This window comes from Elephas maximus, chromosome 6 (assembly GCF_024166365.1).
Source record: "Elephas maximus indicus isolate mEleMax1 chromosome 6, mEleMax1 primary haplotype, whole genome shotgun sequence".
Taxonomy (NCBI): Eukaryota; Metazoa; Chordata; class Mammalia; order Proboscidea; family Elephantidae; genus Elephas; species Elephas maximus.
The window spans coordinates 108712231-108738597 of NC_064824.1; the positions used below are offsets into that span (position 1 = coordinate 108712231).

The 26367-nt window shown below is 36.6% G+C and overlaps 1 protein-coding gene across 2 annotated transcripts; it reads right to left on the reverse strand.

Moving 5' to 3' along the window:
* Positions 1-1583: 1583 nt before the first annotated feature.
* Positions 1584-25851, reverse strand: MYL1 (myosin light chain 1). Of its 2 annotated transcripts, none has more exons than XM_049888082.1 (7): positions 25711-25851; positions 13161-13188; positions 8507-8650; positions 4987-5160; positions 4443-4532; positions 2414-2456; positions 1584-1859 (listed from the first exon to the last, which is right to left on the reverse strand). In XM_049888082.1, exons 1-6 carry the CDS (start codon positions 25849-25851, stop codon positions 2428-2430), a joined length of 606 nt encoding a protein of 201 aa, XP_049744039.1. In that variant the 3' UTR covers positions 1584-1859; positions 2414-2427. The 2 variants fall into 2 exon arrangements, with proteins under 2 accessions (XP_049744039.1, XP_049744040.1); XM_049888083.1 differs by lacking the exons at positions 13161-13188; positions 25711-25851 and adding exons at positions 13442-13466; positions 14209-14217.
* Between the last annotated feature and the right edge of the window lie 516 nt (positions 25852-26367).

The following is a 26367-nucleotide window of genomic DNA, read 5'->3' on the forward strand; positions in this document are numbered from 1 at the left end:
TATTTCTGTTATGGCAGTACAAGATACCTAAGACACTGATGTAACAAATATAAATACATACCCAGAGCTGCATTGTCTAATATGGTAGTTATCGGCCACATGTGGTTATTTAAATTCAATTTTAAATTTATTAAAATTAAATCCAACAAAAAATCCAGTTCTTCAGTTGCACTAGTCATATTTCAAGTGCTCAATAGCCACATGTGGCTAATATCTACCATATTGGACAAGGCAGATACAGATTTCCAGTGTTCCAGAAAGTTCTATGGAACAGTGTTGTGTGAAGTCCCAATTTCTGTTCTTAGACAAACCTGGCCTTAAAAACCATGAGGCTATAATGCAGTTTTCCTTAAAAGAGTGATTGTAATGTTCCATCTTAGGTACAAAAGCATAGGTCAAAGTTGAAGATGTCTGCTGGAATCTAAGTGACCTTTGCTACAGATAGAAGGAGCAAGTGGACCTGAAGCTCCAATGTCAGGAAAAAGCCACTTCAGCTTCTAAAAATATATAGGCAGACAGACTCTTTTCAGAGATTTTATTATCCCATATATTACAGAGATCATTTTTGAGAGGGTTTGTTCTTGTTGCAGGTCCCTTGGTGGCATAAATAATTTGCACTCAACTACTAACCTAAAAAAAATTTTTTTTTTTTTTTTTACTAACCTAAAGGTTGGAGGTTCGAATCCACTCAGCAGCTCCACGGAGAGATAGGTCTCGTAATCTACTTCTGTAAAGATTATAGCCAAGAAAACCTGTGGAGCAGTTCTACCCTGTAACACATGGGGTCGTTATGAGTTGGACTGGACTCCACAACAGGCTTGGTTTTTGGTTATTGTTGTTAGTTGCCATTGAGTCGACTCCAACTTATGACGACCTTGTACATAACAGATCACTTCAGCTCTTCTAAATATTCAACTATTAAATTTCAGCTTCTGCTTCTGTCCTAAAGATGATAAAGTAAGTCATACTATGAACTCTTCTGTCAGTTAGTCTTACTGTGTAGTACATTTTAAAAAAAAAAACCTGAACTGAGGTGTTGGGACCTGGCTATATAAAATAAGGGGGTCATAGCAGGAGAGGAAATATTAAAAAACAGGATCTCGAGTTCCTGAACAGCAATCTAATCCCCAGGTAGTTTTTTTTTTTTTTTTTTTTTTAAGTAACAGCTGAAAGGTCACTTTAAATTTTATCCTTGAAGACAATCGCTGAGAAAAATCAAGGGTTTACTAGAATCTTCTAGTAGGCCAGATTGTCACTAGAAATACTTCAAGCTACAAACACAGTGGTTTATACAAAACAGGAAATCTGCTTTCACCTTAAATTGCATGGATAGTTTACATGAAAACTCCTCTCACCCCAAAGTGATTCATTTCACTTTTTCAATAATATAGGGTTATGTTTTTTATGCAATTTGTTATTGCGATATAGGTTGCAATGATTTGTTCTTTTAAAAGTTTAAAATTCATCAATTAATCTGTACATTTAAAAAAATAATTGAGATTTTAAAAATTATTTTCACAAGCAAGATAAAAACACAAGGTGACTTGAACATTCCAGACTGACCAAAATTATTTATTGATTTTTTTAAGGATGTTCATTGACCCATGGTCGGTAGAGTGGTGTTTTGATTTGAGATTGTCAGTGTTTGATTCTTCTTGTCTAGAGCAGCAGACACTTAGTTCGTGTTGTGTGAATACAATTCAAAGAGAATCTTAAGGTATAAAAAACTCAGGAAGTCCTTCAGTCTAGAACAGAATAGATTGTTTTGTTTTTCTGAATGATGGCAAACAGATCTGGACAGTTAGTCATGGGTGTTATTAAAATCAAGTTCCAGCCAGTCTTCATAAACAATGATCGCTCTATAAAGGAAAAGGGAAAATGAGTTAGATATTGACTGCATCTTTTGAGAAAAAAAACTGGGGAGAAAATGATGTAAAGTGCAAAAGAAGGGAAAGCACAGAATGAACCAGCACTTATGAGTTAAGTCATTTCCTAGCTGTTAGAATCTGGCTGGGTTTTTGCCTTTGGGCTGTTAAACAATATAGCAGCAAAGGTTATAAATTACCTGAGTTATTCAAAGAACTTAAGCTTATGCTCTGATTAGCATTATTTTCCTACTAAGTTCATTAACTGGCTTCTGGCTTGCTAAGTCTCCACTGCATAATTGCAGCCAGAGATAGGATTTATGGATGAATGCAAAAACCTGGTAAATTTTTTTGGCTTATACACTTATACGAAGACACTCTCTTTCTACAGTACTCATCTCAAGTACTTAATGTTATCTGTTAATATAAATAACTTTTAATTAAGGACCAATATGAATTATATCTACAGCATATAAAGTCAGCTGTTAAAAAAAAAAAAGCAATATATCAAGAAAGCCTTATACATCAACGAGGGAACAGGTATATACCTCGAGAGCTCCATTTAGATAGACATGATGTGCTTGACAAAAGCTGTAGGGGTAATACAGACAGTTGACAGTTAGAAAACAGCCAAATTTAATAAAAGATTTAGCAAGTTAGCTCAGTCCTAATTTTCTTAGCTGTAACACCCAAATTTATTTTCTTAATCTCAGCATAGCCCACTATTCTTAATACTGAATTAATGGCCTTTTGGAGCCCTGGTGGCCCAGTGGCTAAGAGCTCAGCCAGTAACAAAAAAGGTCAGCAGTTTGAATCTACCAGCTGCTCCTTGGAAACCCTATGGGGCAGTTCTACTGTACCTACCAGAGTAAATTCATTACCAGAGTTTAACATATCATATACTGATGGACTTTAAGTTGTTCACACATTTGCTATTATGAACAATATAATAATAACGATGTACATATGGCCATTTCATACGTGGGCAAGTATCATCTCAAGGTTACATTCCTCAAAGTAGATTTATTAGAATTGATAGTTATTACCATATCACCCTCAGTAAGGGTTTAACAATTTTATATTCTCATCAGGAATTCATGGGATTATGTATTTCTACACATTCAGAAACCCACAATGTGGTCAAACTTTTGATCTTTGTCAATTAGCTTATTGAAAAATTGCATCTTAGCATAGTTTTAATTCACATTTCTTTTATTATTAAAATTTAGCACAAAGTTTAGCATCTTTTAATATATTCATTTTTATTTTTTGTCTATGAATTTTCTGTTCATGTAATTGCTAATTTTTCTATTGGGTTATGGTCTTTTAATAATTCATAGTAGCTCTTTTTTAAATAAAATTAGGGAAATTGTTCTTTCTTTGTGATATAGATTGCAGATATTTGTCCTAGTTTACTATTTTTCTTGTGACTTTGCTTCTGATGGGCTTTGACATATATATGTGTATATACACATATACATATTGCATTTATTAAAACTTTAAAATGCCTTCTGGGTTTTGTGTCAGAGTTAGAAAATCTTATAACTCCAAAGTTATAAAATAATTCTTACATGGCTTTTGTGCTTTTTATTCTTTTACATTAAAATTTTTGGCCCACTTAGCCTGGTATAAGATTCAGTTCTGACCTTATTTTCTAGGTGATTATCTACTTCAATAAACAATATTTATTGAATGTTTCTTCTTTGATGTAATGTTTTTATGGTAATAACAGAATGTAAAAAATTATTTTCAGAAAAAAAGTGAAGTTTAATTAAGATTGTCAGTGAAGATATGCTTGGCTGAGTAATCTCTGCTCTTGCCTTACTTTCACTTCCGTTTTCTAAGTTGTGGGGCTTCATAAGCCGATATTTTTAAGATGGCTGTCAACATAGCATTATTGAAATGTGACTAGATTAGTCTTCTTTGGGGATAATTATTGAAAAGTTTTACATTTTCAGATTTTATTTTGCATCTTTATTTTGCATAGTGCCTTGCTTTTCAGGTACTCTAGGTTAAGCTGGTGTAAACTGGTAGCGGAAATAGATAATTGCCCACTGTAAGATGACTTTCATCTAAGCAAGAACACTAAGGCAAGATGAAGAACTAAATTTTAGCACCAACTCTGCCATTAATGATTTGACGTTCACTATTCTGACTCGATGGCACTGGGTTTTTTGTTTGGTAAGTAACTTAACGTCTTCGACCTTCTATTTCCTCATTTTTATAATTGCTTGGTATTAATAAAAGACTTTGAGATCTCTCCCAGCTTTAATATTCTGTTACATTTGATTCTGACGCAAGCCCTGTATTCTCACAGGGATGTTGTGAAGATCTAACAAGAAAATACACATGAAAACACACTTTAAGGTATAATGCACTGCACAGTGGGTGCTAAAGCACGCTGGAATAAATCTTACATATTACCTCAGAGGTTACCTTCTGAGAGTAATCAAGCAGTTGATTGATAATAAATAACATACGTATGTTCAGTAAGGAAGGAAAAGGAAAAAATCTGAAACTCAAAATGGTTCCATTATTAACACAATCAGTTAAGAGTTGCTATAACCACCAGAGCACCTGAGATTTTACCTTCATAGTTAATGCAGCCATTGGAGTCTTCTTGACCTGCCATCAGGGCTTCCACCTCCTCCTCTTTCATCTTTTCACCTGATGAAACAAAACTCTTTGTTGAGAAAGAAGACCAGAGGATACTTTCAGAATTCCACCATAAGTTACTAGTCACGGGCTCCTTCAACACACATACACACTAAGCTCTTGGAGATTAGGAAGTGTACCCCTCCTATTCTTCTGGCACTTAATAGGTTGTCAATAAATTGTTTTTAAATACATGAGTTAAATGCACATTATCCCTGATCCTTCAAAATATATCCTTTAAAAACTTACATTGTTTGCTTTTTCACTACCAGTATTTTACGTTCCCATTTCTAAAGAACAAGCTTATTGTCACTGAGGCTAATTGAAAGGCTCTTTACCTTTTGACTGTTCTTCATTCTTATTTTGTAGTCTTTCCCCTATTCATTTTGATTATAACATGTTTCTCTTAAGTTACACTTGTTCAGTATATTCTGTCCTTTATTAAGTTTACTTAAATTCTTCTTACCCAGCGTGGCTAAAACATGGCGGAGTTCAGCACCCATGACTGTTCCATTGCCTTCCTTGTCAAAGACACGCAGGCCCTCAACAAAGTCTTCATAGGTGCCCTGGTCCTTGTTGTTGGAAATAGCTTGCAGCATGGGCAGAAATTGTTCAAACTCTATTTTCTTGGCATTCATCTCTGGAAGAAGACACAATTTGGAGAGTTAACCTCTACCATATAAAATACTATCTCTGAGTTACAATTTAAACTTGAAAATTTGTTTCAGGTGATCTGAAAACTCTTCAGACAGCTTTAGTTTCAGTTGTTAAACTGCTAAGATGACAAAAAGATGGTAATAGATAATACATGGGCTCTAGAGTCTCAGTTCCTGAACTTTTATCCCAGATCCACCATTTACAATGTTGTGACCTTGGGCAAGTTTCTTACCTCTTTTGTGCCTCAATTCCTTCATATGTAAAATAGAGATACTTCGTAGTGTTATTGTGAAAAATGAAGTGAAGTAATACATGTAAAGCTTATTACAATACTTGGGTCACACTGAGTGTTTAATATGTGCTAGCTCATATTCTAGGGAAGCAATGTAAAAATATGTTGATATACAACAAAACCATGTAAATATAGTAAACCTTAACTAAACTTCATTACATATTTCACCTTTGTCCTGAGATTTTTTAGGGACTTCAAATTATACTTCAGGTAATTTTAAAAAGAAGCTTATGAGGAAAGTGTGTGTGTAAAATATTCTGTCAGATATTCTTTGGACTCCTGGCTTTTTTGAAGTTTAGAGACCTGGAGATGACAGGGCTTTTTTTGGCATCTTCTGACAAAGTAAACTCATTCACAGCAAAATTATAGACTATGCACATGTATACAAATGACCCCAAATCACAACTCCCCTTTGCTAGTGCTATCACAGAATGGAAATCTAGTATGGTGAGTAATATTAAAAGTGGTTGAGTTTGAATGCTGAATAAATGAACGTTTATTAAAAATTCCATTGATTTGTTTAATATGTTAGAAAATGGCATTAAAAAAAATAAGGTTTGGCCTGTTGCTGTCTCACTTTATCTTGGGCCGTGAGCTACTTTCTACATGATTTAACAGGGGTCCCTTCAAAGAAAATAAGGTCTAAGGAGAATTCCAGCAGACTGATTTAGAGATAGTTTTTCTTCAAATCAAGTTTTTTTTTTTTTTGTGTGTGTGTGTGTGTTTTAGGTGAAAGTTGACAGAGCAAATGAGTTTCCCATTTGATAGTTCATACATAAAGTGTTCCATGACATTGATGTCATCATTCTCCCCATTTCCGTTCTGGGTTCCCCATTTCTTTTCATCCAGATTTTCTACCCTTTCCTGCCTCCTCATCTTTGTTCTTGAGCAAATGTTGACCTTTCGATCTTGTATAATTGATTGTTCTAAGAGGCATGTTCCTCTTGGGTGTTATTGTTTATTTTATGGGACTGTCTATGGTTTGACTGAAAGATGGTCTCTGGGAATGGTTTCAGTTCTAGTCCAGAAGGGTGTCTTAGGGCCATAGTCTCGGGGGTTCCTCTACTCTCTGTCAGACCAGTAAGTCTGGTCTTTTTTGTCAATTTTATTTTTTGTTCTACATTTTTTCTCCTGCTCTGTCTGGAACCTTGTGTTGTGACCTTAGTCAGAGCACTCGGTAGTAGTGGCGGACACCATCTAGTTTTTCTGGTTTCGGGGTCATGTAGGCTGTGGCTCATGTGGTCCATTAATCCTCTGGACTAATTGCTCCCTTGAGTCTTTGGTTTTTTTCACTCTCCTTTGCTCTGAATGGTAAGAGATGAATAGTATCTTTGATGGTGGCTCACAAGCTTTTAAGATCCCAAACACTATTCAAGGTAGGATGCAGAATTTGTCTTTATGAACTATGTAATGTCAGTTGACATAGGTGTCCTCTGAGTCTATGGTCCTTCGCCTTCAAACCTAGGAACTTTGTCCTGTGAGGTATTTAGTTTTGTCTAAGAAGTTGCCCTGACTGTGGCTCTTGTGTGCTCTGTTGTCTATATTAATATACAGGCAGCACCTATAGTTAGGTTTATAGAAATATCCACCACCAAACCTGTATCTGCAAGTGGGTGTTTTTCCTTACACCCTTCCAAACCTCTTGACATATTTATATACCTACGTATCCATTCATAAATTATTGTTTGCACTGGGTTTTTTATACTATTGTTGCAGGATTGTCTATGCTATAGTAATTACTGTTGTTGCCCTTTGTTCTTGCATTCTTCTCAGTGTCCTCCCATGCCCTGGTCATGTTCTCCTGACTTCTGCTATATTGTGTATTGTCTTTCCCATCACCAATATTAACATGTATGTTTTATCTATTTGGTAATTTTCCCTGCCTTCCTCTCCCATCAAGGATTTTTATTTTCTGTGTGTAAGCTTTTTCTTGTTTCTTTATAATAATAGTCTCATATAATATTTGTCCTTTTGTGATTGACTTATTTCACTCAGCATAACGTCCTCCAGATTCATCCATGTTGTGAGATGTTTTGCAGATTTGCCATTGTCCTTTATCATTAGTTTTTTTTTTTTAAAGAACGAATATCTCCAAAACATTTTCAGTCATCAAGAAAAAAATTATTTGCCTCCCCCCCTTTTTTTTCCTCCTGGCAAAGATGAAAAGCCCAACTGTCTACCTGATAAAACTTCAGTTTTCTCTTGTCCTTTTTGTTCTGTATGGCATCTTATATTTTGCCATGAGCCACTGGAATTTAAAAAAAAAAAAAAAAAGACTTTTTTTTCTTTTTTTGTTTCACAACAGGATTTGTGTATTGAGCAAATGACTTGTGCGATTTTGCCATTTAGGTATCTTACTGATTTTTTTGTCCCAGGATTTGCCATAGGGAATTGAAAGGAGGTTTTAGCTTAAGGTTTTTAAGTTTTTCTGTAATTCTTTGGAAACAGAAAATACTCCTGTTAAGATGTCGTTCTGTCTGTTCTTAATCATGATAGCTAAATTTCTTTTACAATTGCCACTGAAGTCAAAAGACAGAGCACTAGGCAAAATCAGGAGGTGTTTTCAGTCAAGTGAAAACCACTGTGATTTCATTTCCACAGCTTTTATCAAAGTGTAGGTCTTCTCTAGAAGGGTGCCACTATAACTAACTCAGAGTTGTTTACAGAGTGCATTGTGTGTTAGCCATGTAATATCTTTGTCAGAATGTACTTATGTCCATGAACGTTTGAAGTCCAAAAGATGACTTGGATTTGAGTATAATTTCGTTTCATTAACCTTTAAATTATGAGCATTAGAGATGATGAAGATTTCCTTTCATTAGTATGGCATTTTATCTTATAAATTCTCAAAAGACAGTGAATTTATTTTATGAGGGGAAAAGCTGAGACTCTTGATAGTCAAGAGGTACACTCAGCACCATCATAAGCAAAATGAGCCCTATTATGTGAAACTTATGTCTCAGTAAACACACACAGACTCAAACACACCCACACGCTTCCCTACTTGCATACTTCTTGGAAAAACTGATGTGGTTACCTTCATTGGTAGGGTTTCCCAGGACCTTCTTGACCTCTGCATTGGTGGGATTTGTGCCCAGAGCCCGAAGAACATCGCCAACCTGGCTTAAGGTGATCTTGCATTCACCTGTCCTGTCAAACAGGAGAAACGCCTCCTTGAATTCTGCAAAAAATAAGGATTATTAGGGTGCTTTTCTCTATCTCAAACCTATTAATTAACCCTAACTCCATCAAGGATCCAGTCCAAATTCTTCTCTATTCTCACAACTTTTACCAAGCACTCAGGTTGTTATTCTTTGGACTCTCACACAATCATTGGCAAATCGTTTAGTCATTTCCTATTGGGATTATTCTAAAGCAGCATTTCCAGTTTCAAGTCATATATTGTTATTAATCCGGTATGGTAATTGGAGTTTCTAGTCATATTCATGTTTTCTTCACCTGCCTGGGAGGCAGGATGAGGTCTTGAAAAATCCTAAAATCTCTAATACAGTTAATAAAATTAAATTGACAGAATCTCAAGAAAACAAAATTTTAATCAGGGCTGCGTTAGGTGAGCTTAACCCAAACTTTTCAAATTATGTAGAACTATCTCCTCCTGATGTACAAATTTTTTTTTTATCCTCTAGGTAGTTTTCTCCAGAAAGAACTTCACCTTTCATGAAAAATTTGCAAAGGAGAGACAAATGTTTAAATTGTATAATGTCCTTTAACCATGCTATGCATGACTCCAGTAGGCTTCTAGTATAAATGACCCAGAAGGAGAAATATTTGTTTGGATCTACTGATATGGTAAACTCTTCAAACTTTACTCTTTTTTTCAGATAATTTATGTGACACTATGCTGTCATAACAGCTTTAGAATTTACATATTTTTCAATTGAAATTTTTATGGAGATAATTATAGATCCATATGCAATTGTAAAGAAATAATCCAGACAGATCTCTCGTAGACTCTGCCCTGTTTCCCCTGATGATTCCATTTTTAAGAATTATAGTATAATATCACAGCCAGGATATTGACATTGATGCAATCCACCAGTCTTACACAGATTTCCTCAGTTTTACTTCTACTTATTTGGGTGCATGTATAGGATCGCTACGAGTCGGAACCTACTCGACGGCACTGGGTTTTGTTTTATGTGTGTATTAAGTATATACTTTTAAAGTGTTGCCTATTATTATCATAATTACTTTATTGGTGTCTCTTACTAAATTTTATCATTCTCCTTTGATGGAACTGGATTTGCATTTCAAAATTACATTGGCAGAGAATTTAGAACTGTGCACCAAAAAGATGGGAAATACCTCTATGGACTTAGGAGTCGGCAGTTCAAATCCACCAGGTGCTTCTTGGAAATGCAATGGGGCAGTTTTACTCTGTCCTGTAGGGTTGCTATGAGTTGGAATTGACTTGATGGCAGTGGGTTTTTTAAGGTCATTTCAGTTGATCCTGAACGTCACTAAATGAACTTTTCTTGAAAAACCAGAAGCACTGATGGCAACTTGTTGAAGTTAATTCCAGTACCCAAAGAACCATTTGTGAATGATCCGGTCAAGCTAAAAGCATTCCATGGAGGCCATCAGTGATCTCAGATCAAAAGATGCTGTCTAGATAGGTTACTCAGTATAAAATATCCTATTTTACTATTCTTCCATCTTAATTGAAAATTGTACCAGACTCTATATTCACAGTCAGCTATAGGCCATGTTACCATTCTTTGCTAAAATTTCCCCCCAAATACAAATTTATTATTTTAGTTCAAATTCTGTACAATTTGAATATAACAGATCATTTCCCTAATCTAAAAAAGTGGTACAGACTCTGTGGAGTCATTAGTTAAATATTATTTTTCATCTTTTTAAAGATGAACTGTAACTGAACTATTCTTGTTACTGTCTCTAGGCTTACATGCACAGATTGCTGAGAGGGCTCACTATTACTCTGGTCAGACACTAATGTAGAAATAGGATTTTATGGGCTGTAATAGAATCCCTCTGACATTAACCCTTGGTTGCTTTAAAGGCAGAGACCTGAAAGATATTGCTCTTCGTCCCCAGATTTTTAATCCATCCAGTGGTATTTTGGGAGGACAGGCCTGTCGATTTGCCTTGGTAAAGATTACAGCTAAGAAAACTCTAGAAAGCAGTTCTACTCTAACATATGGGGTTGCCATGAATTAGAATCTACTCAACAGCACCTAACCAAAAAAGAACCCCAAATTTTTAAACTAAGACTTAGTTATTCTTGTAAAGAGTCTAGAACATCGATTGGCAAACTATGGCCCAAGATCTGACTGCCTGTTTTTATAAATAAAGTTTTAGTGAAATGCAGCCATGCCTATCCCTTTACATATTGTCTATGGTTGTGTTTTCATATCACAATGACAGTGTTGAGTTGTTGTGACACAGTGTATACTGCCGAACAAAGCATAAGATATTCACTATTTAGCCTTTAAGAAAAAGTTTGCCAACCCCTGGTCTAAAAGAGTAGTGTTCTAGAACTTTCTGTGATGATGGAAATGTTTTATATCCGTGCTGCTCGTAAAAGTAGCTACTAACTCCGCGGCTCTTGAGCAATTAAATGTGACTACTGTGATTGAGGGAGTGGATTTTTAAAATTTATTTAGTTTTAATTAATTAAATTTTAAAAACCACAGGGGAATACTGGCTAGTCTGTTGAATAGCACAGGTCCTAGACCTTTATAAGCTATAATTTCCTAGTTTTCCCCCCCTTTGCTCCACTGCTGTGATACATTCAAATAAAGTTGCCATGAGTGACACTTTTTAGTCATTGAAAAAGGAAGCATAACAATAGGTGTCTTTGTTTACTTCTGAAAATACAGGGTTTGGTTTGATTTAAAATGTTATGCTTGCTTTCCTGACACAAGAGAAAATCAATTCACCACCAATATTCACCAAACTTCTAGATCTAAAACCTATTCACATATGGAGTCATAGGTTTAATACCCAACAGTAAGTCCTCTGTCTCCCGCAAGGATTTTTAAATCTTCCATTGCTTGGTCCTGCTACAGCGTGCCAGTCAAAACGACATTGTAACTTAGATATTTGAGGGGACTGGGGTGAAGTATCTGATAATGTAGCAGCATCACTAATCAAATATGCATTAAAAATAAAACATTATGGTAGAATCACCCACTGTTTTCAATAAGGTAAAAATAGTCCTTCATCTTATATTTCAAATGATCTTGAGTTCTGAGTCATCAAATCATTTCATCTGTCTACTTGAGGCCATCAAGCATATTGTAGATGCATGTGAGTCTGCACTAAAGCAAATATTCTCTTTTTACTCATTCATTTCCAAATACAAGCTATTTCAGACACTGGAACAGACTGAAGAACATGGAGTCCTTTAGGTAGAAAGCTGGATATTTTAATAGATCTTTATTAATCACCTCTAATTACTTATACATTGTAATACATATAAGGAGCCCTGGTGGTGCCCTGGTTAAAGTGCTTGGCTGCTAACCAAAAGGGTGGTGATTCAAACCCACAAGCCACTATACGTATAATATACAACCTGTTGCCATTGAGTTGATTCCGACTCAGAGCAACCCTATAGGACAGAGTAGAACTGCCCCATAGGACTTCCAAGGAGCAGCTGGTGGATTAGAACTGCCTACCTTTTGGTTAGCAGCCGAGTTCTTAACCAGTGTGCCATCAGGGCTCCATATACATAATATTATGACCAATATTTATATGATTTCATGTAACGATATACATTTCTCTATAGATGTATTTCTGTCTCAGTTCATTTGGATATGTGATGCTTTCACACTATGAAACATTCCTCCCTATCCTTCCTAACTGAAAGAAATTTAAAAAAAGAAAAAGATGAGGGACACTAGTACTAATCTGGCACAGGATCTGTTGGATCCAGAGACCAGAATGGGGGAGGAAGGGAGGAGTGTTTGTTCTTAAGATTCGTAGGCTTCTAGCTAGTAACTGCTTTCATGAAAGAAATTTCTGATTACCAGTTTTTGATCATATGACTAATTCATTGGGTACTGGAGCAAATCCCATCACCTCTCTGGGATCCTGTTCTGCATCTTTAAGGAAGGACTAGACTGGAGACTTCTAAAGTCCCTTTCACAGTTCTATGATTAATTACTCCTCTCTCTTGGTCTCTGAATTCACTTTTATTCCACATCGACTTCACCTTCTAAATCTCTCAACTCACCATCACATTGATATCACAGAAAAGGAAATATGTAGATTTGGTAATTGGCCAACATTATTGTCAATATTATTTTCCAAATGGAATAATTTGGACCTGACAAATCCCTCTTTAAGGATTTGATTAAGAAATTAGCCACCCAAAATTTATGTTCTTTTTTTTTGTTTGTTTCCAGAATATATGGTATTACCTATTGTGTCAAGTTGGTTTTATCAGTGACTGTAAGAGCCTATTTTGCAGTGTTTATCTTTGCTTACACCTTTGATTACTGATTACAAGTAAGAGATACTGGTTGAGAGTATTTATATTTAGAGTTGCAACACCAGTGGGGATAATTACCCAGTACCCAGTGCCGTCGAGTCGATTCTGACTCATAGCAACCCTATAGAGCTAATTTCATCCCAAGGGAGTTGGTTTTCTCACATGCCACCTTAATACATGTACACATCTTAATAACTGTATCTTTTAAACTTACCATCCTGCTGTGTCTTAGAGAACTCGATCTGTTAGAAAGAAATTAATCACAAAGAATATTTTAACCAAACAAAAATGTTTCTGATTTTTAAGTGTATCCAGCTTATTCCCTGAGTCATCTTCAAAATAAGCTCCACAAGTAAGCCTACTTTTCAGAGTTCAGGCAAAGCTTGGACACTAGCAGGTTGAGCCACAAAGTAACATGCCTTGGAGATAAGTGGTATTTCGGAAACTAGGCAGTGCCCTGCCTACATCCGGAATAGAGACGCCGAATTCACTTACCAGCAATCTGGTCAGCACTGAAGGACTGCAGTGGTGAGACAGAGGGAGAAAGAAAGAAACAACTAGTACTCTTTCAAATGCATTGACGGAGGAATGAGTGTTCTCTGCTGTGAGTGTTTTAGGAAGCCATGTAGGTGTCATAACATAAGAAGGTTGCCTTAGGGTAGTTTTGAATCTAGAAACATAAAAAGCTATTGCAAAAGATCATTAGGGCACATCTCTCCATATCTTAATCAATGAATGGATGATTTAACAAATGCAAATCAAATATTTTCTGGAATATAATAATCTGTGGTATGCTAAGGTATGTCTAGTACAGATAAATTGCGTTAAAAAGTACAATATACTGCATTAAGACGATCACTTTAAGTCTGCTGTTTAACCAGTACACTTTTATATTAATACATAATATCCAATGCATCAGAAACAGTTGACTTAATTGTAGCAATCGGCATCATTTTAAAGTATAATATTTTGCTGTAGTTGCAGTTTTTCTTTCTCTAAATTTAGCTATAAGAAATCTCATGTGAATTGGTAAAGCATAAAGTACTGCTTGGGGAGTAAGATACATTTTTCCAATTGGCATCATCGGCTCTCATTCTCTCTTCAACCCACCTCAACAGAAGACAAAAGTAGATTCTAAAGACTCAAACTTAAATATGTTCTTCCCTCAATTCTATTCCTTGTCTGCCTTTTTTCTCAATAAGATCATATCCACTAACTGTATCCTTCTATAAATGACAAAGAGTTTTTTTCAAAGGACCCACCATGATGGAGTTGCTGGTCTGCAAACAGCGGTGAAGCTGCAGAGTAACTTGAGGGCTGTTCCAGTCCCTGAGTGGGATCCTCCCTTGCTGAGGTTTCCTTTTATTTCTGGGGAACCTGTGACCTCACAGCCAGCATTGGGTTTCACAGGAAAGGTGCCACTCCTCTTAGAGAGTTCTTTAGCTTTCTTAGGGCAAAGGGAAAGAGAGATCTGTACCCTGAAGGCTATTTTTAGGAAACCAGAACCTAGGAGTGGACGGCCATAGTGAGACTGAAACTTGTCAGTACTTTTATGGTCTTTCTCTCCGAGATCAGTATCCTTGGAAGGTCTTCCTTTAAGAAGCTTCTTATTTGTTCAATGGGCAGAAGAGTTTAGTATTTCTCTAAGGGCTTGGTCTGACCTCTTCTCCTGGTGAATCATAGACTTTGCAAACTTCTAGTCAGCAAGTTTTGGTATTAATGGAACTTCTTGGGTGGGACTGGTTCAGGGTTTCAAATGACAGTTGCTATAGAAGGAACACTTTGGAAGCTCTGTCTCTTATGGTAAAGTTCAAATGACTTGAAAAGGCCACGTGTTTCTTAGGGTCACTCATGTAACTGTTAGGCCTGTTCTTGAAACCTAGTAAAGACCCTCTTCTTCCAAGTTGTATTCTCAGAAATATGGAGTGATTTTGAGCTCCATTTTCTGCCACTTTCTCTTAGTTTCCTAACATTATCTCTGGTTTTATCCCTCCATTCCTGTTATCTTTATGGTACCTGGCCAGCGATATTTAAAAAAAAATTTCTGTGGCTCTTCTAGGCAGAAGAACTGATAGGCCATTTTTTGCATTCTTTTTCTTTTGTGTTTGTGTATTTATTATTTAAGGTTTTTTCCTAAGTTCTTACTAGAATGTGCTGATTCTGTTTCTACCTTTTCAAACATTCTGTGGCTTAGGCTCCAGAGGGTGTGCTAAACTTTCCATAACCCTCAAACATGGAGAAAAACGTGGACAGTTCCATTATATGTAGTAGCAACCCTAGTTAGGGACCTTAAAGAACTCAAAGCAGGGGCTGTGGAACACATGATTGTACATTAAAGTTTTAAAAGTATTTGATTGGCCGGAGTCCCTAGGTGGTACAAATGGTCAACATGCTGGGCTGTTAACCAACAGGTTGGAAGTTCAATCCCACCCTTAGGTACCTTGGAAGAAAGGCTTGGCAATCTACTTCTGAAAAGCCAGCCATTGAAAAGCCTATGGAGCACAGTTCTACTTTGACACATATGGGGTCACGACGAACAGGAGCTGTTACCACAGTAACTGGTATTGGTTGGTGATGGGGTTTCATGGTAGCTTATCTGAGAATAGGGACAACTCCTTTCCCAGAGTGTACTTGGAAAAGATCAGTCCTAGGATGTCCACTAAAATATAGATAACGTGTTTACCACTTTCTACATAATTAGAGAAACTCACAGGCTCAGAGGATATTGGAGGTGAATATAGCTTCTGTACTGCTTTAGCAACTATTTATATGGGGGCTGGTCACTAAAAGCATGAAGTTTCCTTCTGCTGTTGTAGTTTTAGTTGCTGTGGAATTGATTCCAACTCATGATGACCCCATGTGCACAGAGTAGAATCATAGGGTTTTCAAGGCTGTGACCTTTTGAAAGCAGATCACCAGGCCTTTCTTCCAAGGTGCTTCTGGATGGGTTCCAGCCTCCAACCTTTTGGCTAATTGTCCATTGTTTACCATTTATGGCCCCCAGGGCATATGTATATTTTCAGCTTCAGCTTCCCCATTTGGGAAGAAATCAACATTTAAGTACATATCATTTTTGCTCAGAGTTTACAAATAGTGGGGGGGAAAAAAGTCATAGGAACTTGAATCTCAAAATGAGAATTGAAATGTTACAGTTTTTAAATTAATGGTACTGAGATAAACATACTTTCATAAATAGATTGACATTTTGAGATGTTATTGGGAAAAGGAAGTTAATAGAAAATTAAAAATGCTTTGAATCATTAGGGGAAAATGGAAGGTAGAGACAAAAGTGGAAATTTGTAACATTTGCTAGTTGTATAACTCGAGTTTTATGATTTTTGTTGTACTAATTAAAGCCCTTAGATAAGAGTGTGTTTTCTTTGTGCTTTTTCAGTCTTGTAATTATAGTTATGTAATTGTGTCATTAAATTTGAATTACCTAATGTTTATTACTGAGAACTAGCATATAGCTGTAGTAGAACAAATAATAATTAAATAATACAGAATAAACCCTTCAATGTTGCCCTACTAGACATAATGCCTATTTTCATTTTTTTTAGGTAGAAAAACATGACCTTGAGTATATATAAAATATCACCAATTTGTATAGAACGTGTTGGGTAAATCATTTTAAAAGTTGAGTTTATGTTCTGAATTAGCTATTCCTACCCTACTTGGATATTATGTAAAGATTTATTATTACTAAAATGAAAGTTACAGGTTCTTGTTAAACAGCTTCACTCTAGTCTTTCTCCATATTCTTATCCCATACCCAAAAACTCACTGCCATCAAGATGATTCTGACTCATAGCGACGCTGTAGGACAGAGAACTGCCCCGTAGAGTTTTCAAGGAGCGCCTGGCAGATTCGAACTGCCAGCCTCTTGGTTAGCAGTCGTGGTACTTAACCACTACGCCACCAGGGTTTCCTGATTCTCAGTCGGTACCAAAAAAATCTAAATTTTCATTCTCTATGTGATAGGGGAAAACCCTGGTGGCATAGTGGTTAAGTGCTACGGCTACCAACCAAAAGTTTGACAGTTTGAAGCCGCCAGGCAGTCCTTGGAAACTCCATGGGGCAGTTCTACTCAGTCCTATAGGGTCACTGTGAGTTGGAATTGACTCGACAGCAGTGGGTTTGGGTTTTTTTTTTTAACTGAGAAAGTAAATATTTAAGCAAGTTATTGACAGTAGTCAGGAGGGCTATAGTGTAGTCTAGTCTAGAGAATAAATTACAGTTTAAAAGTTAGAAGACCTAAACTGTGTGTTCATAGACTAGGTTGAAAATGCTGTTCGTTCTCTGGTACACTTTTACAAATGACAAAAACTTTCTCTGGCACCTCTTCCTTGGATGTTAAAAAGATGAGGTAATCAGCCTTTTGAACAAAGGCATTCTGTGACTGCAAAAGTTCAGCTGATTTTGGACTCAGTTTGCTATGTCATTATTTGGTTTGTTTTACAAATTAAATTTAAGTCACGCTCTCCTCTCATCTCTGCCTCTTAAAAAGGAGATTAAATATTTTTCAGGGCCCTGCTGAAATCCCATCTTCTTAAAAGAATCTTCTCCCTTTCTGCTTTGTAGCTGTGTGTTGCCATAGAGTTGGCTCCAACTCATGGACGGCTTATGTATAAAAGAATGAAACTTTGCTAATCCTGTGCCATCTTCCTAATCATTGGTATGCTTGAGTCAATTGTTGTGGCTATCGTGTAGTGCCTTTCAATCTAGGGGGCTCATCTTCTAGTACTATATCAGGCAATATTATGTTGTGATCTAGAGGGTGTTCATCGGCTAATTTTCGGAAGCAGATTGCCAGGCCTTTCTTCCCAGCCTTAGCCTGGAAGCTCTGAAGCCTGTCCACCATGGGTGACCCTGCTGGTATTTGAAATACAGGTGGCATAGCTTCCAGCATCACAGCAACATGCAACCCATCACAGTACAAAAAACTCATAGACTGTGGTGGCTCTCTGTTGTGCCCATCTCCTCTTCCCCAATGTTTATTGTTTAACCTTCCTGGCTGTAAACTTCTGGGAAGTACAGATCATAATTGAAAGCCATTTGATGATGCGTACCCAGGTACGGGTCTGTGCTAACCTCTGCCAAGCAGAGTGCCGACCTTGCCCTTATTCTTAGCTCTTATCCCCCGTAACTCTTTATAAAATATATTGCGTATGTTAGAAGCTCAGTGGATTTTCATGAAATTAAAATCATGAGAACATACATATAGTAAGTTCCTCTTTTAAACATAACCTACTCCTCTAGAATATTATATTCCCTAAGGGAAGAGACTTCCTCTGTTCCTTCAAAGCGCTTACGCCGAGCGGAGCTGCATACATTCTCACTCAGTGTACCTCCAGCACATACTTAGACACGTTGTGAATTATAATATATGTACCTTGACGCCTCCAGTGCCTTTCCTTTGATTTTATATAAATGTTTATGATCAGGAATTCTAATCTGCCAACCCACAGTTTGTTTTTATAAAGGTTCTTTTTCATCCTAGTCTACATACTTACATTAGACTGTTAGTAAAGAAATTCATTTTTCACTTTTGTGACTTTGGTGCTGTCATTTGGTGGTGACCACAGTAGATTTAGGTAAGTAGTAGTCTGCAAGATACTGCTACTAAAAAGAATTTTTGTTGCACTATTTACAGATTCTTCCTCACTTTGAAAAACACTTTTCCAACAGTGCTAGTGGGGTTTGGTTAACTGATTAAAGACAAAATTAAGTTTCTGGTATGTAGATGGAATTGATTTATAGGGGGAAAAAATGCAGTTAATCAAACAGGCTCTGAAATGGACATGTTTTAAGCTTTAGTATATTAAAGAAAAAGAGCTATAATTAAAAATGATCTGGGAGATATGAGATGAACATGCCCTAGGAAGGAACATAGTCTATAGTCTTCAAAGAACTTTATCATTTCTTTAAGGCTCAGTGGGGACTAATGACTGGTAAGGCTGAGCAAAGAGGACTAATCTAACCAGGGAGAGTTTTCAGTCAAGAAAACTGCTAAGTGTTCTCTGATTTAATGTTCAACAGAGAGGCCAAACACCTGGATGTATGCAAACCCTTAGGAAAACCTAACTTAGTAATTTTTACTCCAATCTCGCAAAGTTAGTAGGAACCATCATCAAAGGCCAGCAGACATACCGTTTTTGAACTCTGAGAGTTTTGTGCTTCAGGCTAATTCATTTAAGTCAATGGAAAGAAGCATTTTAGCCTTGCATCTTTGACCTTAACAAAGGATATACTTAGGCTGTGGTATGAACCATACTATGGTATTAACAGGAGAAAAATTGAGAACATTGAGAATACGGTACCAGCCCAGGCAGTCTAATATGAGAGAAATTAGATGGTTAGATTGGATAAATTGACCTCACCTGAAGAAGTGCTGTAGTCAGGAGGTCTAGCCTAGTCCATTAAATTCAGTGATGTAAGAATAAAGGCTGAATTAGTAAAATAACACAATTCAGGGCATAAGAACTAACAAAGACACCTAAGTGAATTTTAATACAAATTTAAAAATGTGACCTAACTCTACACTTATTCAGTTTTGTCCTCAGCTTTCTCATGGTTAATAATTAATATATAAATGCATTTAAAATTTCTTTAAAGTTGTGCTGTCTCTACTTTGTGCACACACCAGCTGCTCGACTGGAGAAAGATGTGGTAGCCTGCTTCTGTAAAGATTCATAGCTTTAGAAACCCTATGGGGCAGTTCTGCTCTGTCCTGTAGGGTCACTATGAGTTGGAAGTGACTCAACAGCAGTGGGTTTGGTTTTCGTTTAATTTATGAAAAATTCAAATTTTATTTTTGTTCCTTCATCTCCCTTTTTATTTTTAAAATCTAAGCATTAGAGAAATTCTTTGTGTGTGTGTGTGTTATGAGAAATAATAAGTATCTTCTTTTTCCTACTTACCTGTAATACACGTTTCTTTTGCAACAGTGGTAATACGTGAGTATCGTCATTGTCATTCTAGAGATTTCAGGTCTTTTGATACGGTAGAAACAGAACTGGACTGGGCATTGAACATCCAGAATTTATTATCGTTCTCTTATAACAAATTATGTCTTTTGGTTAAGTAACATCCCTTCTCTGGGTTATAATTTCTTTAAATATGTAATGTTAGACTTCATGATCTATAAGATCACATATATTTCCATAAGTCTATGAGTTTGCCATCCTTTTGCCAGCAAATTCTACCTCATGTGGTAGATTGGCCATATTACACATATGGCATTGTTTTTCTGCATATCACCCTAAAGAACATTCGTTGGAGTTTCCAGGTCTTTAAAAATTCAATAAATAACATTATTTTGGGGTAGTTTAGATAAAGAAAAGTTAAGCAAAATATAACTGCATAACACCATGTTCAATTCAGTTGAATGTTATATAAGTAGGAGATTGTCTACCATTGAGCATCTGCTAGGTACAAAGTACTTCACTCACCCCAGTGGAAAGACGAATACAAAGTTGAATAAGATGTGGCTTTTATTTTTAGCGAAAATTTTCTTCTCCAGCTTCAACTCACTGTTATCAGTTTCTGCCTGAAACAGCAGGGCTTGCCATTCATGTAATTAAAATTTAACTAGTATAATTGAAGCTGTTACTACTTTTTACTTTTGCCTTCCAAATTCTGATTGGGATGAAAAAGAAACTGAGAAGTTGATATAGAAACCAAGCGCAGAAGATCCTGTTTTCACAGAAAAAGTGCTTCAGTACGAAGAGCGACAGAAGAAAGTGTGGGATCAGCAGACTAAATATAATCCTTTCCACAGTTTCCATGAGTCAGATGGTGCTTAATCCTGGGTAATCATGGACCGACTTCTAAAGACAACTTGCCAGGGGGTTCATTTGCAGCATTAAAATGTCGAGAGGCTAAATTTGGCAGTGTCACTTTGCGATCCCTTGTCTTGCAAAGATTTCTATTATCTTTAAAATTAAAAGCACTGTTCATCATGAGTTAGTGAACATATCTGTTCCTTCCAAACTGAATTTCGTTTTGCATGGACATTATTCAGTTACATACAATTCAAAATATAATTCTAGAGAAAGTTACTGAATGCCCTTTAAAATCTTCTCACTTCATTCCACCTGTTCTCTTCTTCTGCAGTGCACATATTTGAAAGAGGAAACCTCGTATCATGTACAATTCAGTGACATTAATTACGTTCATCATGTTGTGCAACCATCGCCACTTATCCATTTCTAAATGTTTTCATCCCCGTTAGCAGAAGCTCAATGACCCCTAGGTAATGACTCACCTTACCACCGTCCCTACTACCTCTGGTCCTGTTACCTGTTGCCATTGAGTCGATTCCACCTCATAGTGACCCTATAGGACAGAGTAGATCTGCCCCATAGCATTTCCAAGGTGGTAGCCTTTACGAAGCAGACTGTCACATCTTTCTCTCGCAGAGTGTCCTCTGTGTTCGAACTGCCGATCTTTCAGTTAGCAACCAAATGCTTTAACCACTGCACCACCCGGGCTCCTACCTCTGGTAACCACTAATAAACTTTGATCTCTATACATTTGCCTATGAACAGCAATTTTTATATTCTGTTTGCAACTTTAGATACAGGAAGCTGGAGCAAAGTGACTAAGGAGTCTTTCTCAGTCCTTATATTCTACCCTCCATCTATAAACAAGAACACTCAATCTGTCTGCAACACGTCCTAAAAAAAGAACCTGTAAACTGTGGAGAACAAACTACTTAGCCGCTACTTTAGAAGTCTTGGTGAACTTGCTCAAACGTGTGCTTGTTACCCCCTCTCCTGGCTGCATGGGGATGTGCAGGGCAGTGTAAGAACCAGCCTACCTTGAGCTCTTAAAAGCAAAAAAGGGCACCTTCTTGGTGGTGCAGTGGTTAAGCCTTAGGCTGCTAACCAAAAGACTGGCAGTTCGAATCCACCAGCTGCTCTACAGAAACCCTACAGGGTAGTTCTATCCTGTCCTATAGGATTGCTATGAGTTGGAATTGACTGTACATCCACAAGTTTTGGTTTAGTTTTACACATTCTCAGAAACAGCAACTTACAGTTAATAAACAGGAGGTAGTTTAGGATTTTTGGCTTTTTTTTTTTTTTTAGTTTAGGATACTGGCTAGCACAGTTGACTCTGGATTTGGCCTGCTAGATTAAATCATAGCTGCATCACTTACTATACTTTTCAGAGCCTTTCATGGGTGTGACCTCATTTGACTTTCTCAACAATTTTTCTAAGTAGAACAGAGTTTATTCAGCCTTATTAGAGTTAAAAAAAAAAATGTAGATTAACACAAAAAATCCTGGACCAAAACAACTCAGGCATCACAATGTACACTCAACTATTTGTCTCCACTATCTGCTGGTGAATAGCTGTGCTTGGGAACATTAGATTGCCACTCTATACATTAAATTGAAAGTTTAAATCTTCTCAAACTTGTAATCCGTTGTTGTTTTGAAATTTGTAATTTGATCAAGTTTCTGTCAATGCATTCGGTACCTTTATTACTTTCTGTAACGTCACCTGCAGATTAATTAGTTAGGGATGACCTGATTGAGTAGTGAATACAACGGGAATTAAAATTTAAGCAGCGCAGCAAGGGACATGATCCAAAATCCCATCATCACCTCCCAGCAATCCTGACATACCAGCTAAGGCATGCATCATGCAAAGCATTCGCCTGCATGCTGACGATCCTTCTAAAATCTAGGCATGTAGTTATCTGATTACTTATTTGCTTTAGTTACTTTACTTGGTCACAGTTTGCGGCAACAAGTATTATTATATCTAGCATTTAAATCTACAACTGTACTTAAGGTAGCGTTTAATTCCTACACTTTAGATTCTGTCAGTGTTTTTTCAGTCCATGTATTGAATGGAAACATCAGCCCTCTGAAAAGGAAGAGCGTTTAGAACTACCCAGGACAGCAACTTCAATGTTGAAATACCAGCAATACCTGCTTTCGAAAAAGATACTTAGAGAAAATCCATGGGGATAGGACGTTAGAACTGAAGAAAGATTCCAATTAAATATTACTATTGCTGTAACCATACTGCTACACAAAGATAGTTATACTCAAGCTTCAGTATTACTCAAAGTGTAAAAGACATCTAAATTTCTAATTACATAATTTATGAGAGAAAGTTTATTATCCAATTAAGTTTTGTTCTTTATGGAGTTTTCAGAAATTTAATGAACACATATAACAGCTCTGTTAATTTCTTTAAAGTTCATTTTTCTCTGCTTGAAAAAAAGCACATAGCTTGTATGGGGTAATATGTCAAGAAACACTAGCAGGTGATTAAAAGCATCATAATAGGAAATATTTTAATGTTCTTTTTAATTAGCCCTATTACCTACTAGGATGAAATGAAATTTTTAAAAATTCTCAGGTTGCATCACATTGTTTGGCTTTGCTGTTATACCTATAAATATGCACTGATTTCATATGGATGAATGCAAATCGTTGGAGGCATTTAAATTCTTTTACAAAAAATGTATTAGTTTCAATTCTGTGATTTTCTTTTCTTCTCTGTTAGAATGGGCTCTCTGGATGAAAGATAAAGGTTAATTTCCTCCTGTTTCTTCAAGATCCATTTAACTTCTTTTTGATTTGTATCCCTTATCTGGGGCCATCACCTCTTTCATTTTGCAAAGAAATAATGAAAATGGGACATAGCCTACCTTTACAGTGACTCTCTAGAAGTACTACCTTCTGTTGTTTAGCTGTTCTAGCCCATATTATCATTAAATTCAACAAGCAGATGGAATGATAAACCAATTTCAATATTCAAGAAAAATGTCACTTCTTTGCTGACTTTGAACAATAATTGGCTTACTTTCTGGGTTAAAAAAAAAAAAATGATGTTTTGTCTCTCCTTGGAAACCTCTCACCTGCCAGGCTAAAATTTTATGTATTATTAAGTAGAGTTCCTCAAGGAAGAAAATTAATGCCTGTTTTCGTTGGTGAGATATTTCTGTTTCTTCTTAAGAAGGTTAATTTTTCTTTCCCAGGTGCTTGTAATCTTTTCTTTCCCAGATACTTATAATCCCGGATACAAAGAGATGATAGTGTCTTATAAGTCACAATAAATATGAAGACAAATAGCCTTGACACTGATTCACATCTCTAATGCTACTATAGAGTGGAGAGTTAAAGAATAGGGACAATCAGAATTACTGTAGTGGTTGTGATCACGTTCTTTGTATAACGCAGTAATGCACAAGTCAGCCTGCATCTGTAAAGATACATTAACTAGGGTTGCTGGAGATGAAAAATTTAGTTTCCTCTTAATGAACTACATGCCTGCCATCCTTGAAGCAGAAGAGTGTTTATTAGAAGACCCTACAGGCATTTTTCTTCCTACATGGGTATTCCTTAAGAATAGTTCTTAACCAATATTAGAGCACATTCTTCTTATTTCTTCAGCTTTTTCAACTACGACATCAGGTACCCACAAACTCAAGAGTTAATGTTTGTGATAATCGACTTCTCCTTCTTTGGAAAATAAAATTTCATGTTTAAGTGGAATGCTATGAAAAATATAAATATATTTATTTAATTTCATCATGTATCTCTGAGGGTAATATCAATTCTTATTTCAGGGACCTTAAAAAATTTTCTTTTAAGACAATCCATGACTATATTAAGAAAGTCAATGAAATGTTTATTTCTAGATCAGCATCATAGCCGCAAGTAAACTGTTAAGTTAGCAAAATTCTGTTTATTATGGACAAAACTTCTGGCTTAAGTGAAAAAGCCCACAGGGGCTTCCACGGTTTAGTTCTCCATACAAGGTAGGGTTCCTAAGGTGAAGATTTTCATGCTGACGTTTGGACCAATCAGAGTCCAGTGAAGGAGGAGAAGGTACACACTTGATGGGCCACATCACTGAGAGGTAACAGGCATATCAACTCCATCATTTCACCCAAAAGCAGATGAGCTTTTGGCAGCTGGGAATTTTGATCACAGCGAAGCAGTGACACAAAAATCAATCACATTCTCCTTAGTTCCAGATGAGTATGTAAGAGCTCAAAGACACAAGCTAAAAGCCATATAACCAACAAGTTTAAAGTATATTTTGGTTAGTTTCATTTAGAAGCAACTCACAAATTCTGAATTAAATACTGTGTATAAATAAACAAGATGACAGTCATAGTTACTGAAACACTTGAGTGGATAATTTCTTGCACTGAGAACTCATTTAGTGTTGTATCAAATTTTATTAGTCAACGCTGAAGAGAGAATTGAATTGCAAAAATCTCTTTTGCAGATGAGGTAAAGCAGCTGTCAGATGAATACATTCACGACAACTGCGTCATCACCTGTTTTTACACTTCTGGAAACAAACGGGCTAAAGCTTTCCTTTTGATACAGCTTTGAGGTAAGTGATTCAGTTTCCACATAGGTTTTATTAAAAAAAAACCAGTTTTAAATATTTATAAATGCAACAGCTTTACACCTATACATTTTGCACTTGTAAATAATTTTCCCCTAAATTGAACTTTGATGATTTAGGGAAAAATGGAAACTAGAAAACAAAAACGAGTAAGCACGGGTCCCACATCCAATAATACACTCATAATAATTTTTACTGAAATTATATGCAAGAGGTTTTTTTTTCTCCCCCAAGCAGCACTTTTCTTCTCCCAAAATCTAGCAATTCATGTAGTAACACTATTTTTCTTCAATGAAAAAATACCCCCGTGCAAGTTCCTAGAGTTCCTTACTGTTGAGAGGTGTTTCAGTGACCAAACAGCTCACCCATTTAGTTACCTTAATGGCAGAGAGGTCAATTTTTTCTTCTTTTTTGACTGGGGCAGGTGCAGGTGCAGGGGCTGGGGCTGGGGCTGGGGCTGGGGCTGGGGCAGCAGCAGCAGCAGCAGCAGGTTTCTTCACGTCCTTCTTTGGTGCCATTTTGTTTAGGATGGGTTAAAAAAAGAGAAGGAGCTCCTCCAAAAGAACCTGTCAAAATGATTCTTGGAAGACGAGTGGTGGTTGGGTTGATCCACAGCCCAGTGTCTTGAAGGTAGACCCAGAGTGTTAAATGGTATAAGGGCATGCATATATATTTCACTTAGTGCCTAATAGAATCTTGACACATGAGGCTGGATTGGACAGTTCACTAGTCAAGGGGGGATGGCATTCCGGCTCAGACTATAAATGGAATCTAAAGGGTCAGGGCTTCATCAATTTTTTTTAAACTCCCCTGGCCTTGTATATATTTTCTTCATCTCCATCTGTAAAGGAGAAAGAAATATGACAAAGCCAGCTTCAGATCCTTTAGTGACAGTAGATTGACTGTAGAATTTTTTCTTGGTAGAATTACAGTTCTGCAGAAGTTGTTAATCTTTTCTTCCCCCCCCCCCCATGCCTAAGAAACTTTACTGAAGGATTCAATTTCAATTTGGAATTTTGGCAGGGAGTATCACC

What these genes read in the sequence shown, in the direction of transcription:
- MYL1 (XM_049888082.1), bottom strand. Translation starts at nt 25,851, where the DNA reads ATGGCACCAAAGAAGGACGTGAAGAAACCTGCTGCTGCTGCTGCTGCT. An exon ending in CCATGTTTTAGCCACGCTGG is followed by an intron (nt 4,533 to 4,986) that starts GTAAGAAGAATT and finishes TTGTTTCATCAG; the next exon opens with GTGAAAAGATGAAAGAGGAG. An exon ending in CTATGAAGGTAAAATCTCAG is followed by an intron (nt 2,457 to 4,442) that starts GTGCTCTGGTGG and finishes TTACCCCTACAG; the next exon opens with CTTTTGTCAAGCACATCATG.